Source organism: Geotrypetes seraphini, chromosome 10 (genome assembly GCF_902459505.1).
Source record: "Geotrypetes seraphini chromosome 10, aGeoSer1.1, whole genome shotgun sequence".
Taxonomy (NCBI): domain Eukaryota; kingdom Metazoa; phylum Chordata; class Amphibia; order Gymnophiona; family Dermophiidae; genus Geotrypetes; species Geotrypetes seraphini.
In genome coordinates this window covers 74,561,201-74,575,225 of record NC_047093.1, presented here as the reverse complement: position 1 = coordinate 74,575,225, position 14,025 = coordinate 74,561,201, and the positions used below count along the sequence as shown (strand labels likewise).

General features: G+C 41.7%; 1 protein-coding gene across 2 annotated transcripts in view; it reads right to left on the bottom strand.

Moving 5' to 3' along the window:
• NR6A1 (nuclear receptor subfamily 6 group A member 1) overlaps positions 1 to 2,689 on the bottom strand; it is a 553,746-nt gene extending 551,057 nt beyond the window's left edge. For both annotated transcript variants that reach the window (XM_033959828.1, XM_033959829.1), the window contains exon 1: positions 2,414 to 2,689. In XM_033959828.1, the coding sequence (XP_033815719.1) occupies positions 2,414 to 2,498 (85 nt within the window). In that variant the 5' untranslated portion in view covers positions 2,499 to 2,689. The remainder of the gene's footprint in view (positions 1 to 2,413) is intronic.
• Between the last annotated feature and the right edge of the window lie 11,336 nt (positions 2,690 to 14,025).

Genomic DNA, 14,025 nt, shown 5'->3' with positions numbered 1-14,025 from the left:
TTTAGCAGCTCGGAGTAAATCAATTTTATGGGAGTAGTAGAACTTTAAATATATAACCCAGTTCTGCAGATCAATGATCTCCCTCATGCAGGAAAAAAAAAGTATATTTTTAGCAGCTCCAAGAAGTGATCACCTAAGGCCCATCTTATTTACTTGTTTTCAAATCATTTTGCAAAAAAAAAACAAAAAAAAAAAAACTTACCTATTTAAGTCAATTTCATTGGACTATAATTTTCAAGTTTCAGTAATTGAGTTATCTTTTTAAACAGATATATAAGATTTCCATTGTATGTGTGTTGTTTTTGTGCATTCAACAGAAAAAACAGAGTAACATTAACCAAAAGAAATGTTGGTAAAACAGAAAATAATTCAACTTTCCATATGCAGGTTCTAATAAGGAGATAAAAATGCATGAAACAAGTTGATAGATCTTTAAAACACAACTTAACATGCCCGATACATAGTATTCTATTTTTAATTAAAAGTAAATGGCAAGTGAATGATATTTCTTTCTGAGCCAGGAGTGGGAGGAAGGTGGAGGAACAAAGTCCTAGCCTGTCTTCAATATGCCTTATCTTTGCATATGCTAAGTAGTAAGCCATAAAATAATTGTCATAAATACAGGATGTGCATAAGTTTCATTCATTTAAATGGCATCAGAATTCCTAATAGTACAAGCAATTCACTAAGGGGTTCTTTTATTAAACTGCAGTAAGTGCTAGCATGCACTTACCACACATTAAAAAGGCAGAACATACATTGTCACCCTGTGGTAAAAGTCAGTTTGTGTGCGCACACTACATGCTAAAAAATATTATTTTCTGGGAAGGTGGCATGCTTGGGCGTGAAGAGAGGGTGCGACAGCGCTAATCATTTATCACGTGAGTCACTGCCACACATTGATTGGCGCTGGAGCCCTTATAGCCTGGAAAATAATTGGGAGGGGGGGCAGCTTATGTGGTAAGTTTGTAAAATGGCCACACCTAATGGCAAAATTAGTGTGTGGCCTTTATTTTGGAAAATGGGAAAAATCTGCTATTTTCCACCCGTGGCAAAAGGGGCCTTAGTGCATGGGAAAGACCCACGTAAGAGGGTGCACTAAGGCAACTTTTACCTCAGCTTTAATAAAAGAACCAAAAGGAAAAAAAACCCCAAAAACCAAAGCTACAAGTTGCCACTTGTACAGGTGGTAGACAATAATAGCATTTTTTACATAATTAATAGTGGGAGGGGGGACATTATATTCCTAAATTAAACAGCTTACACAATCCAACTTGCTTAGTAAATCCTAGTTCTAATATTAATTATATTTACATCAATAAACTGCACACAATTTAGCTGATGAAAATTAGGGCACAAAAATAGTTGCTTAGTCCTTCTTTCTGCTTAATTTATATGTAAATGGCCCAACAAATTCAATTAACCTGAATAAACCAGTTACCTTTTGGAGATCGACCGCTAAAATAACTTTTACAGTATATTAAAAAAGGACTTTTGGATACTTCACTCCAGGCTAGCTGGTGCTGAAACAGCCTCTATAACCTGGCATATTTCACCCCTCCCTGGCAAACAGATCTGTTGCCACTCCAGCATTTGCTGGCCTCCTTATCCCCTGAACAGCCCCCTTTGTAATTCAGGGCTCTGGGCGCTACTGCTTTATCTAATTGCTCCAGGGCTCTTTCCAAGTTCAAAAGTTCACCTTTTACGACCTCACAAAAGACTTCTCACACGTTACCAATAAAAACATTCCCATCCCAAACGCCAAGGGGGGACATATAGGAGGCAAATAAAAACAAGAAGAACAGCAGAACTGCCCCTAAGCTGCAGATTTCACCTCTGCACCCAGTAACGCAGGCTTGGAATTCGCAGTAGCGTTTAGATAGAGAGGGAGAAAAATGCATTAACCTGGGCAAACTAGGGATGCGATTTAAAAAAAAAAAGAAAAGAAAAGCTTCCTAAATGGGAAGCGAGGGACCATATATCCTTCATTTCTCTCGTGAGGAAAACGATGGCTGCCTAATACGCCCCGATCTGGACCAAATTTTGCATCCTGCTTGGACCCTGCATAGCTACCTTCCCCCACCCCCTTCCCGTCTTTTATCCTAAGACGCTACCAACGCCTAAAAACGGTGTCAAAACCTTAATTTCATTCCAGTAAATGATAAAATTCAGAGGGGGGGGGTGAAGGGAAGCACCTCATAATAGGTGTCCCAAATGTCTTCTGAAATATAAGCGCTGCGCTCCCACTCTCTTTGCCCCATACACTTAGCTGTTTGTTATTAAAGAGGAATTGTGTGCGTCCCCCACCCCCAGGGACTTGCGCCGTGCTAAGGGGGGGTGTTGGAAGGGTGGGGGGGGAACCCCGTCCTGTCGCCTTCATTCCAGGGGCGAATTTCTCCGTGCTCTCACCTACCGTTTAGAGGCTTCAGCCCTGCTCCTTCCTGACACTCCCCTGCATCGCCATCACCACCGCCGCCACCCCCGGCTCCCGGGTCCATGGCCCCGGCTGCGCTCAATGAGACGGGACGCAGCGCTCCATAGTGCAGGGAGCTGCGCGCGCGCTGTCACCCGCCAGCCCCGCACCAGCAACAGCAGCGCATCCAGGGCTTCCTCGCGCCACGCCTCTCTCCCTCGCTGCGCACGTCGGGATTTGGAGTCCCGCTGCCCGCCAACAGGAACGGCTCCAGCTCTGCTCCCATGCGCCACGCCCTTCCCTTCCTAGGTCGGAATTTGGAGTCTCCTCCCACAGGACGACACGTACAAAAGCTCCACCTTCGCATTGTAAACTTACAGTACATATGTACGAACTATAATACAATAAAATCTAAATGCTTCCAGCTTTAGAATATATCTTCTAGACTATTTGGGGGTTTTGTATATCCCATCTCCCTAAAAACAACGGCAAAATCTTTCTTAAAAGAGATGATTTTTGTTTGTTTGTTCTGAACAAGAAGAGACATAGGCGGAATCATGGAATTGTTTTTCTTACCCTTTTCCTGGTTTTGTTTTTTTCATATTATGCCTAATGTTCTTTTTACTGTTATATTTGTTTCCTTCTTTTATTTTTTAGCCACAAATTGTCATACCAATTATGTTTCTTCACTGTAAAAATGAATCTGCAGCTCTGTAAAGGAATCATTAAGACTCAATTTATAAAACTGAAGAGTTATTAACGAGCAATCGATCTTTTTCAAAGACAGGGAAGCTATAGAACTGGAGGTCATGAAAAGAAACTGCAAGAAGATAAACTTAAGAGCAGGAAATTCTTTTTCAGCAAAAAGGGAGGCGGGTGCCTGAAATGACCTCTGGATGGAGATGGTTGGGACAAAAACAATGACAGAAGTCAAAAAGGCTGGGATAAATACAGAGGATCCCTATCTAGTAAGCGCATGGGATCAAATGAAAAATGGCAAGGAAGAATGCAACCTGCATAAAGCCACAGGTACAATCCTAAACAAAAGGCACATGTTAAACTTAAAATTATGAATTGCTGCCTTTTAAAAGGCTACAGTAATGTACATGAATTCCAAATTGCAAAATGAATTCATAGCCCAATCAAAATAATTAGATTGTACAGAGAATACACTTCAGCACTAGTATATAAATAAAGATCTTTTGCAATCTATATAGTTCCTCCTACCAAAAATCTTAGCTTATTCAATTAAGTGAATCCTACTGTATGTTCCCAAATCATCATTTTTTTTTTCTAGCATGGCACTACAACATTTACCTAGGTTCCAAAATGCCTTCCTTAGAGCTGCTTTTAATTGAGTCAAAAGCATTACACACTTTCTTTGTCTATAAACAAAAAGAGACATATTAATTAAGACATTTCTCCCTCCCATTTTGTGTCTATTAAGGAGAGAAGTTTAGTGAATCCGTCAGGACCAAAATGGGGAAAACCCTTTAATAAACTGACCCAGAGACTGTTTTTAAAGAACTGTTGGTTAGTCCTAGTTTTTGAACTTACATCCCTTGCACATTATGGTATTTGTAGTTTTGATATCTTTGTTGAAGGATTAACAGTGCACCAGGGGAGTATAAAAACAAAACTCAAGGCTAGCAAAAAGTTGCTGGATTTACTGGATTTACTGATCAGCTATTTGGATGGAGGAACCAGTGATTCTCAAACCTGTCCTGGGGAAGTACCAGTCAAGTTTGTAGAATATTTGCAATGAATATGCATGGAATAAAAGTGCATGTAATAAAGGCAGCCCATGCACATTTATTTCATGAATACTTATTGTGGATATGTTGAATGCCTGGGTGGCTGGCATTTCCCAAGGACAGTTTAGAGAATTACTGTATTCAAGTAACAAATGTCTTTAAACAGGACCATCAAATGTTTATTAAAAAAAATAAGAAAAATCATTTAATCGGTTTTTAAAATGGTAAGGGAGTTGTAAGTAAACCTAAAAGTAATGTAATGATGCATACTTGGTTTCTGATGTCATTAGATGCAGCCCCTGCAGTGACCTCACTTGAGCTCTATGTATAATATGCAGTGTCATCAGAAGCCAAATTCCCACCATCACAGGGCCATATAAAAAAGGGAGCTTTTACATATTTTAAAACTGCATTAAAGTAACAAAAACGGTTTTTCTTATGCAATTCCTTTCATCTTCAACCCCCCTCCTCTTCCCCTCCCCCCACAGATAAAGCACACAGCACCATTCATTTACTGTAAGGAGTCATTCAGGCTTAGGGCCACCTGCAGATAACATTAAGATCAATGGTTGTTAAATAAGGAATGTGACACTTAACCTCTCACCCCTTCCTTTCCCAAAAAGGTTAATATTACACCATGTTTCTTATATTATCTATCTGCATTTTATTACTTTAAATCTGTAGATTACTTCATTTGTTGACACTCAAAGTAATTGACAAAACAACATTTTCATAAAACAACATATCAAATCTACAAAACCAGTTTTAAAATATATAAAACCAAATCAGTTGTCATAAGTCATTGCTGATGACTTTTTAGAAGGAGAAGAGCCAATACAAATTTTAATTTTAAAGCCATCAGCAAAATAAATATTTATAACCATTAAAACATACATTTAAAATTTTAGGGAAAACAAGTGCTTTGAATGTGATGAGTAACAGCAGGCTGGAATGTGAATCATACAGCTTGGTTGATTGTTATTGCAGTTGTTAATTAATGGAAAGTTCATGCAGTGAGAGGGACTTTCACTTTACATGACCACATTCATTTTCCTTAAGAAAAATTATATAAGCAGGAAGGTTTGGTGAAAGGAGCTTATGAGACTGGAAGACTGGGCACCCAAATGGCAGATGGCATTTAATGTGAACAAGTGCAAAGTGATGCAAGTAGAGTATAGAAACCAAAAGTACAACTGCATGATGCAAAATTTCCCATTAGGTGTCACTGCCCAGGAAAAGGATCTCGGTGTCATCATCGATGATACGTTCCAACCCTCTGCTCAGTGGGCAGTGGCAGCTAAGAAAGTAAATAGAATGTTAGGAATTATTAAGATAGGAATGAAAAACAAAACTGAGACAATAATAATGCCTTAGTATTGCTCCCTGTTGTGACTGCGCCTTGAATATTGTGAGCAATTTTGGTCACCGCATCTCAAAAAAGATGTAGCAGAATTAGAAAAGGTACAGAGAAGAGCGACAAAAATAATAAAGGCACTAGGAAGCCTTCCCTATGAGGAAAGGCTAATAAAGCTAGGGCTCTTCAGCTTGAAAAAGAGATGGCTGAGAGGAGATATGATAGAGGTCTATAAAATACTGAGTGGAGTGGAATGAGTGAGAGGTGAATCACTTGTTTACTCTTTCCAGAAATACAAGGGCTAGTGGGCATGCAATGAAGCTACCAAACAGTAAATGTAAATCAAATCAGAAAAAAATATTTCTTCACTTATTGTGTAATTAAACTGTGAATTAGTTACCAGAGTAATATAAGTAGGGCTGTACATTGATTAACATTTTGTATCACATGATTTATCACAATTAAAATTTTTAATCATGTGAATGTGATTAATTGCTTAAAGCACCCCCGTTAGAGTGCAGTATAGAGATAGCAGATGTAAATTCTAATTGACATATTTAAATTAAACTAAAAATAAAATCATATATCTCGCCTTTGTTGTCGTGATTTTCTTTCTCATCTTCTCGGAGCTCTTAGTACAGTTCCATGTGGCACTAGCAGATCACCGGGGACGGGGGGGAGGATGGGGGCAGCGGCACCAGCAGGAGCACTAGCAGCTCTCTGGGGGAGACTAGCTGTTCCAAGGTGGAGGGTGGTCAGGGGGAGCAGGATTGTTAAGCAGGGCTGGTTCTAGACCTGCTGGGGCCCAGGGCAGAAATTAATGAAGGGGACCCCAAATTTTTCTCCTCCTGGGCCCTCCCCAATTTTCCCACCCACCAAAGCCCATCCATCCAGTATCGCTTTCTCCCTCCCCACCACCCCTGAATCCACCATCTTTTCCTTTCTCTTCTTAACTGCTCTCCCATCCAGCATTTCTCCCTCTTCCTCCTTCCCGCCCTCTCACTACCCCCAAATCCACAATCTCTTCCTTTTTCTTTCCAACTGCCCTTCCATCCAGCATCTCTCCCTTCTTCCTATTCCTTCCCTCCTTCCCACTATCCCCAAATCCATCATCTCTCCCTTTTTCTTTCCAAATACCCTCCCATCCAGCATTTCTCCTTTCCTCCTCCTCCTTCCTTCCATCCTCACCACCCCCAGGTCCACCATCTCTGCCTTCCTCTTCCCAAATACCCTCCCATCCAGCATCTCTCCCTTCCTCCTCCTTCCAGGAACATTAGGGAGGGGTCAAACAGGGCAGCTCCGGGGGGGGGGGAGACTGCAGGCAGGATATCCTTCTCCTCTTCCCCACCCCCCTGCACTCACCATTTAAAATTCAAGAGGATCACCAGTGCAGCAGCTGTTGCCCATGTGTTATACATGCACACAACACAAGCACAACAGCTGAGCCCATATATAATAAAACCAAAAAGTCCTTTGCAGCTGAGCCAGGACTATTTTATTTTTATTTTAATAGGCTTAGCTATTGTGCTGTGTTTTGTGCTCACACAACACATGCACAAAAGCTGGGGCTAAAAAAAGAAAGACCCCCCTCCCATCGAACTCCCCCCCCATGGACTGCCTTCCCCTGGGAGCTAGCCAGCACTCCCCCTAACCAATGCCATGACCAGATCCCCCCATGATGCTGAGACTCCCCTCCTTCCACACTTTAAAAAAAATCAACAGGAGGGATGCCCACTCCTTCCTGTAACAGTACAGCCCCCACCAACCTGGCCGCATGCCCCACCCCCATACCTTTTTTAGAAGACCTGGAAAGAGAGATGTTCACTGCCTCCTGCCAGCAGGCCTGCCTCTTCAAAATGGTGAGCCTTCCCCTTCCCGGTGCATCCTGGGATCCACTGGAAGGAGCCTAATACTCTGATTGGTTCAGGTGCCTAAGTCTCCGCTTTAGGTGGCTTCAGGGAGTCGTGTTGGTTCAGCTGATCAGGGCTCTCCCTGCCGCAATCAGCTCAGCTGGCAGAGAGAGCAGAAGAGGCTGGGCATGTTTTTTATGGGAGGGATGGGGTGTGAGGGAAAGACCTGTGCCAGGTACAGTTTCTCCCCCCTTTTACTGGCGATTCGCTGTACAATAGTGTGCATATGGACTTCAATGCTTTTACTGCGGCAGCATCAGTACTGTAGCTGTGTAAAAGGGGTCCTTAGGGTCATTCCTATGTGCTAAGGCATTTTTACCTCTGGAGTAAAATGGCCAGTTTTTCCTATTAATTGCCATATGCTAATTTTTCTATAAGCACGTGAGCCCTTGCTTCCTCCTATTAGGTAAGTGGTAAGGGCTTATGTGCTATACTATGTATTGGGTCTCCAAAACTAAAGCAAATTGAAATTTTGCAGTACAGTTGAACATTTTTTACATCATGCCATTCTTGCTTATGGGATAAAACCCAGCTTAATCATTAGGCAAGCTACGCATTTACCTGTTGTGGTATTATCTGGCGGTGGCAAACAGCAGTTGCTGTCAAACAGATAGAAAAAACAAACCTACAGACTGGATGGAAGGGGCAGAAGGGCTGGACCTGCAGGATGGTAGACCCATGGGGGGGAGGGCTGGAACTGGAGGGAAGGGAGAAATGTGTTGGACCTGCAGAAGGGTAACATAGAGCTGGAGGGAAGGCAGAGAGGTGGTGGAGGGAATGGATAGAAATGTTGGATCTGCAGGGAGAAGAGTTCTTGCAGCAGCCAATTAGCTGGCAGCTCTGCACAGGCAGGAGTGAAGGGAGATAGCTTCTGCCATGATTTACTGCTGGACCACCAGGTATACTAAAGGTACACAGTAGAGGCAGGAGGGAGACCCTCCTGTCCCGGCTACTGCTGGACCACCAGGTCTCACCGCAGGCCCGGCAGAGGTTCAGGAGGGGGGGGGTCAGTCTGCACTTACCTGAATATAAACTGAGACCCCCATTTTTGGGCCTTATTTGGCCCAATAATCTCCGTTTATATTCAAATATATACGGTTTGGGAACCACTGATCTATGGAATTGAATACCTTTGTACTAGCCATGCAATAAGTCATAGAAAAACATGTTTTCATTTTCTGTGTGAATCTGACTTTTGTTATTCTTTCTTCCCTTCTGAAAGAGGAGGAGCAGGACACTTTTCATTCTTCTGTGTCCAATTGATGTGACTCGGATGAACAGCCAGAGCCCCAGTGACTAATTTTGCCCTCAGGTAAGTCCAAAAGCTGCCAATGTATAATAAAGGAAAGAAGTGCACTGAATTCACAGATTATCAGAGCTGGGGTTTACAATGTACTGGACATAGCCCATTGCTGATAAAATTCAAATCAGCATAATTCTTAGCTAATAAAGGAACTACCACATTTGCATGCTCTAACCTGTACAAAGCATCCTATAAGTGAAAAATACTTCAACACAATTAATCAAGGCAAGGCTTTTACACCAGATGCCCAAAGAGGAAGACAACCTAAACACTAAAAAGCGAGTACTATGCTGCTTTTTAATCAGTGGGTGAGTGCACAAGCATGCAAGGGAAAAGAGGCACCAAAAACAGCCTTTGGCCAGATGCTTCTGTATCAGAGTCTTGCAGAAACTATGAAAGAGTACCTAATTTTCATGTCTTATTTTGATAATAACTGTATTATTTGAAATTGGATTTTATTGATGAATGCAAACAATATACATAAACCCCCGGATTCTATATACTGGTGTGGCGCCCGTATTTGGGTGTGGATCCAAGATGCGAGCTTTAACAAACCATTATTGGCACTAATTTGGATTTGCATCTTCATCTGCACATGCGCTATTCTACAACACTGGGACCCGAATTCTCTAAATGGCGCCACTGTCGGTGTTGTAAAGTATTCTATAGCCTTTTGGAGGGATCATATATATATTTTTTTATTTATTAAAAAATGTATATACCGTATATTACCTATACGGTTTATACAATAACTGGCATAAAATATTATCAAACATACATAGTTCAATTATTGCAGAGCAACACGCCTTAAAATATGGTCAATAAGCATCCAAACATTTTCAAATCCAGTTTAAATAAAAGATTCAACTCAAAAAAGCATTCACAAACAGTTGGGTTTTAACATTTTCTTAAAATTCATTCTAGCAGAGCAAAAATGCAAGATTCCTGGCAGGGTATTCCACAGCTTTATACCCGCTACTGATAACATGATCGCACCAATCTTAATGTGGGAGATTAGCATCTTACAGAGTTTCATGCTGTTTTCTGATCTCAAACTTGTTTTAGGCTGATGTTATATGAGTCATTCTAGAAATACCTGTGATCAATCTAGCTGCAGAGTTAATCAACATCAGTAGTGCCCTCATTTTCACTTTTGCAGCTCCCAAGTAAAGTGAATTACAATAATCCTCTCTACTCAGGATCAATGCCTGCACCACACTTCGAAAATCATAATTTGGCAACATCGGCTTCAGTCTATACAACATCTTCATCTGCATATATCCTACTTGTATTGTTTTCAATGCTTGTTTCTCAATGGTCAAACAACTATCCAAACACACTCCTAGAACTGTCTATCTCCCATCACAAAAACACTTTCTATCTCAAAGTTGTCCCATCGATTTTTCACAATTATCACCTCAGTCTTATTCACATTTAATTTCAAATCATGATCATCCATCCACTTCACAATCTTCTCCATATATACTTGCAGACATCTCTTAGCACTTTGAACATCACATATTGGAAATATATATATATAATCAGCATACAGACGATACTATACCCCCAACTCTTGAAACAGTTGAGGATGGGTTGAAGAAACAGTGGAGGATGGAGCCTAAGAAAGTAAACTTTGGAAGGGGACAAATTGGCCTCTGCAATTGAAAACAGCTTGGATACCTCAGTTAACTGGAGTGGATGAGTTGGATGTTTCTGGAGCAGTGTTGTGTTGGTATGGGTATGAGTTGGAATGTTTGGATCAAATTGCCCCATTGAAGTTGTATACCTGTATGTGGAAACGATCTGACCTATGGTTTACAAATGATCTGAGGAAGCTGAAATGTGTTCTTAGAAATGTAGAACATGTATAGCATAAATACCCCGATGCAGGCCTACCAACAGAAGATACTGAAGGCAAAAAAGTGTTATTTTGATGAGAGAATTTCAAAAGCTTCTTTCGCTCATGAATTATTTCAGCTGGAAAAATGATTTCTATTACCTTCTATACCTCTGTCTTTTGGTATATCTTGTCAAGATTTTGCTCATTTCTATATGCAAAAGGTTGAGGAGATTGTGAGATCTGTGGGCTATGTGGGTTCTCCTGCTGAGCAGTCTGGCTTTTCAGTATGTTGGACAAGTTTCTCAGAAGTGTCTTTAGAGCAAGTAAAAGTTATGCTGTCTCAGGTGAATTCTTCTCACTGTGCATTGGATAGTTTTGTGCCTGATATAATTAAGAGATAGTAGCCCCACTGTCTAAAATTATTAGCAAGTCACTGACAGAGGGGATAATGCTGACTCCTTTAAAGGAGATGGTTATCTGCCTGTTGTTGAAGGGTGAGAAATTGGATGCTCAACTGATGACAATTTATCAACTTTAAATGCTTCTTTTACAAAGTGCGTTAGGGCCTTAACGTGCGGAACAGCACGTGCTAAAATGCCGCGCGCGCTAGCTGCTACCGCCTCCTCTTGAGCAGGTGGTAGTTTTTCGTTTAGCATGCGCTAATCCGGTGCGTGCGCTAAAACCGCTAGCGCACCTTTGTTAAAGGAGCCCTAAGATTTGTAGCAAAGGTATTGGAGAGAACAGGGTTGCATCAGCTCCAGGATTTCCTTGATCAGAATAATTTGCTTGATGTGTGCCATTACGGGTTCAAGTTGAAGCATTCTACGGGAATGTTGTTCCTTTCTGTTATGGTCTCCATTTGGACTTGTTTTGATGGAATACATCATGGTATTCTAAGATGTATCTGATAGTTTTGACATCAGCATGACATTTTATGGGACAGGTTTCATCTGTTGGGTAGTCAGGGCACTGGGTGGGCTTGGTTCCAGTCATTTCTTACAGATCATTGCTCTCAAGTGGTTATAGGTCAGGGATCTCAAAGTCCCTCCTTGAGGGCCGCAATCCAGTCGGGTTTTCAGGATTTCCCCAATGAATATGTATTGAAAGCAGTGCATGCACATAGATCTCATGCATATTCATTGGGGAAATCCTGAAAACCCGACTGGATTGCAGCCCTCAAGGAGGGACTTTGAGACCCCTGTTATAGGTGATGGAAAATCTGAGAGGATTCTGATTTATACTGGAGTTCCTCAAGGTTCCACTCTGCTGGCAGTCTTATTTAGTTTCAAGTGTATTATGGATTTGATTAATCGGTGTCAGGTCAAAAGCACGCCGGGACAAAGGCGCGAGCAGACAATTGAGCGCAGCGTGGAGGCGCACGCCGAAGAAAATTACTGTTTTGGGGGCTCCGACGGGGGGGCGTGGGGGGGAACCCCCCACTTTACTTAATACAGATCGCGCCACGTTGTGGGGGCGCTGTGGGGGGTTTGGGGGGTTGTAACCCCCCACATTTTACTGAAAACTTCACTTTTTCCCTGTTTTTAGGGAAAAAGTTAAGTTTACAGTAAAATGTGGGGGTTACAACCCCCCAAACCCCCCACAACACCGGCGCGATTTGTATTAAGTAAACTGGGGGTGCTCCCCAACAAAACCCCCCGTCAGAGCCCCTAAAAACAGTAATTTTCTTTGGCGCGCAACTCCGTCTTGCACTCAGTTGTCGGCGAGCGCCTTTGTCTTCTGCGTTGTTGTCTATGAACCCATTAATTGCTTATTCAAAATTCTAAGCGACGTACAAAGCAGTAAAATAGTAAATTACAGGTATTGAGGGGAAACAAACCAAATAAATACACTGACTTGACATCAATTTGTCAAGTGCTCACTGGTTTAGAAGTTCAATATTGACTGTATGTGGATGATGTCCAGTTCTATTTTCTGGTGAAAAAGTCTATTTCAGTCAGCTGCTTTGTCTTATTTGAGTTTGTGCATACACACAAAATCTTGACTGACAGGGAATGGTTTAAAGATGAATGTTGGAAAACCAGATTCTGTTTCTTTCCAATCAGGCAAGCCCTACACAGTTAACAGAGTCAGTTATATTGGATGAATAAATTAATGTGAACCGTTCTGAGCTCCCTTGGGAGAACAGTATAGAGAATTAAATAAATAAATAAATTTGCGGGAATCCACTTCAGATTTGCTTTTAGTATTCCCCATTAATCAGAAAAATATAATCAAATGCTGACACAGATTTGCTAGTTCTGAGAACCAATATCATTAAAAAAAGAAAAACTGTTCAAACATTCAACACACCCATGAATTTATTGCAGGTTTGCCAAAAGAGTGCAAAATTTATTTTTTGTCTGAAATTTTCATACATCTAACTAAAGATGAAGAAGAATAGATTATCAGCATGGGATAAGGTAATCAACAGTACACTTGACAAGAGAGGCACGTTGAAATTATTGGAGACCTGGAAGGATGATGTTGCACAGGACTTATACCTTGAACGGGGAGACCTTGACCAGGACTTCAGCAGAACGAGATTTAGGAGTAATCATTAGTGCAGACATGAAATCTGCCAATCAGGTGGAGAAGGCTTCCTCAAGGGCAAGACAGATGCTGGGTTGCATCCGTAGAAGTTTCGTCAGCAGAAAGCCTGCAGTCATAATGCCATTATACAGGACCATGGTGAGACCTCATCTGGAATACTGCGTGCAATTCTGGAGGCCACATTATCGCAAAGACATGCAGAGGGTCGAGTCGGTCCAAAGGATGGCCACCAGAATGGTCTCAGGGCTTAAAGGTCTCTCGTACGAAGCAAGACTAAACAATTTGCAGCTCTACACTCTCGAGGAACGCAGGGAGAGGGGAGACTTGATTGAGACGTTTAAATACGTCACCGGACGTATAGAAGTGGAAGATAACATTTTCCTTCTCAGAGGCCCCTCAACCACAAGGGGGCACCCGCTCAAACTCAAGGGCGGAAAATTTCACGGCGACACCAGGAAGTATTTCTTCACGGAGCGAGTGATTGATCAATGGAACAAGCTTCCAGTACAGGTAATCGAGGCCAGCAGCGTGCCAGATTTTAAGAATAAATGGGACGCCCATGTGGGATCCCTAAGTGGGTCAGGGTAAAACATTGTATAATATTAAGGGGAGGGTCTATAGAGTGGGCAGACTTGATGGGCCTTAGCCCTTTTCTGCCGTCATCTTTCTATGTTTCTATGTTTCTATGACTTTGACAAATACCTTTCTGTTGTTAAACTTGGTATACCTCGAAGAAACTCAATACAGACTCTAATATAGAACATATTTTCCTAGAGAAAGGGGAGCTAGCTTCGAACTATGGGAGAATACTAATTGTATTAAGTGCAAAATTTCCCCGGGCACTTTAGTTCCCTTTTAGAATGTCACAAACTTACCATTTGGACTGTAGACCTCCCATCTG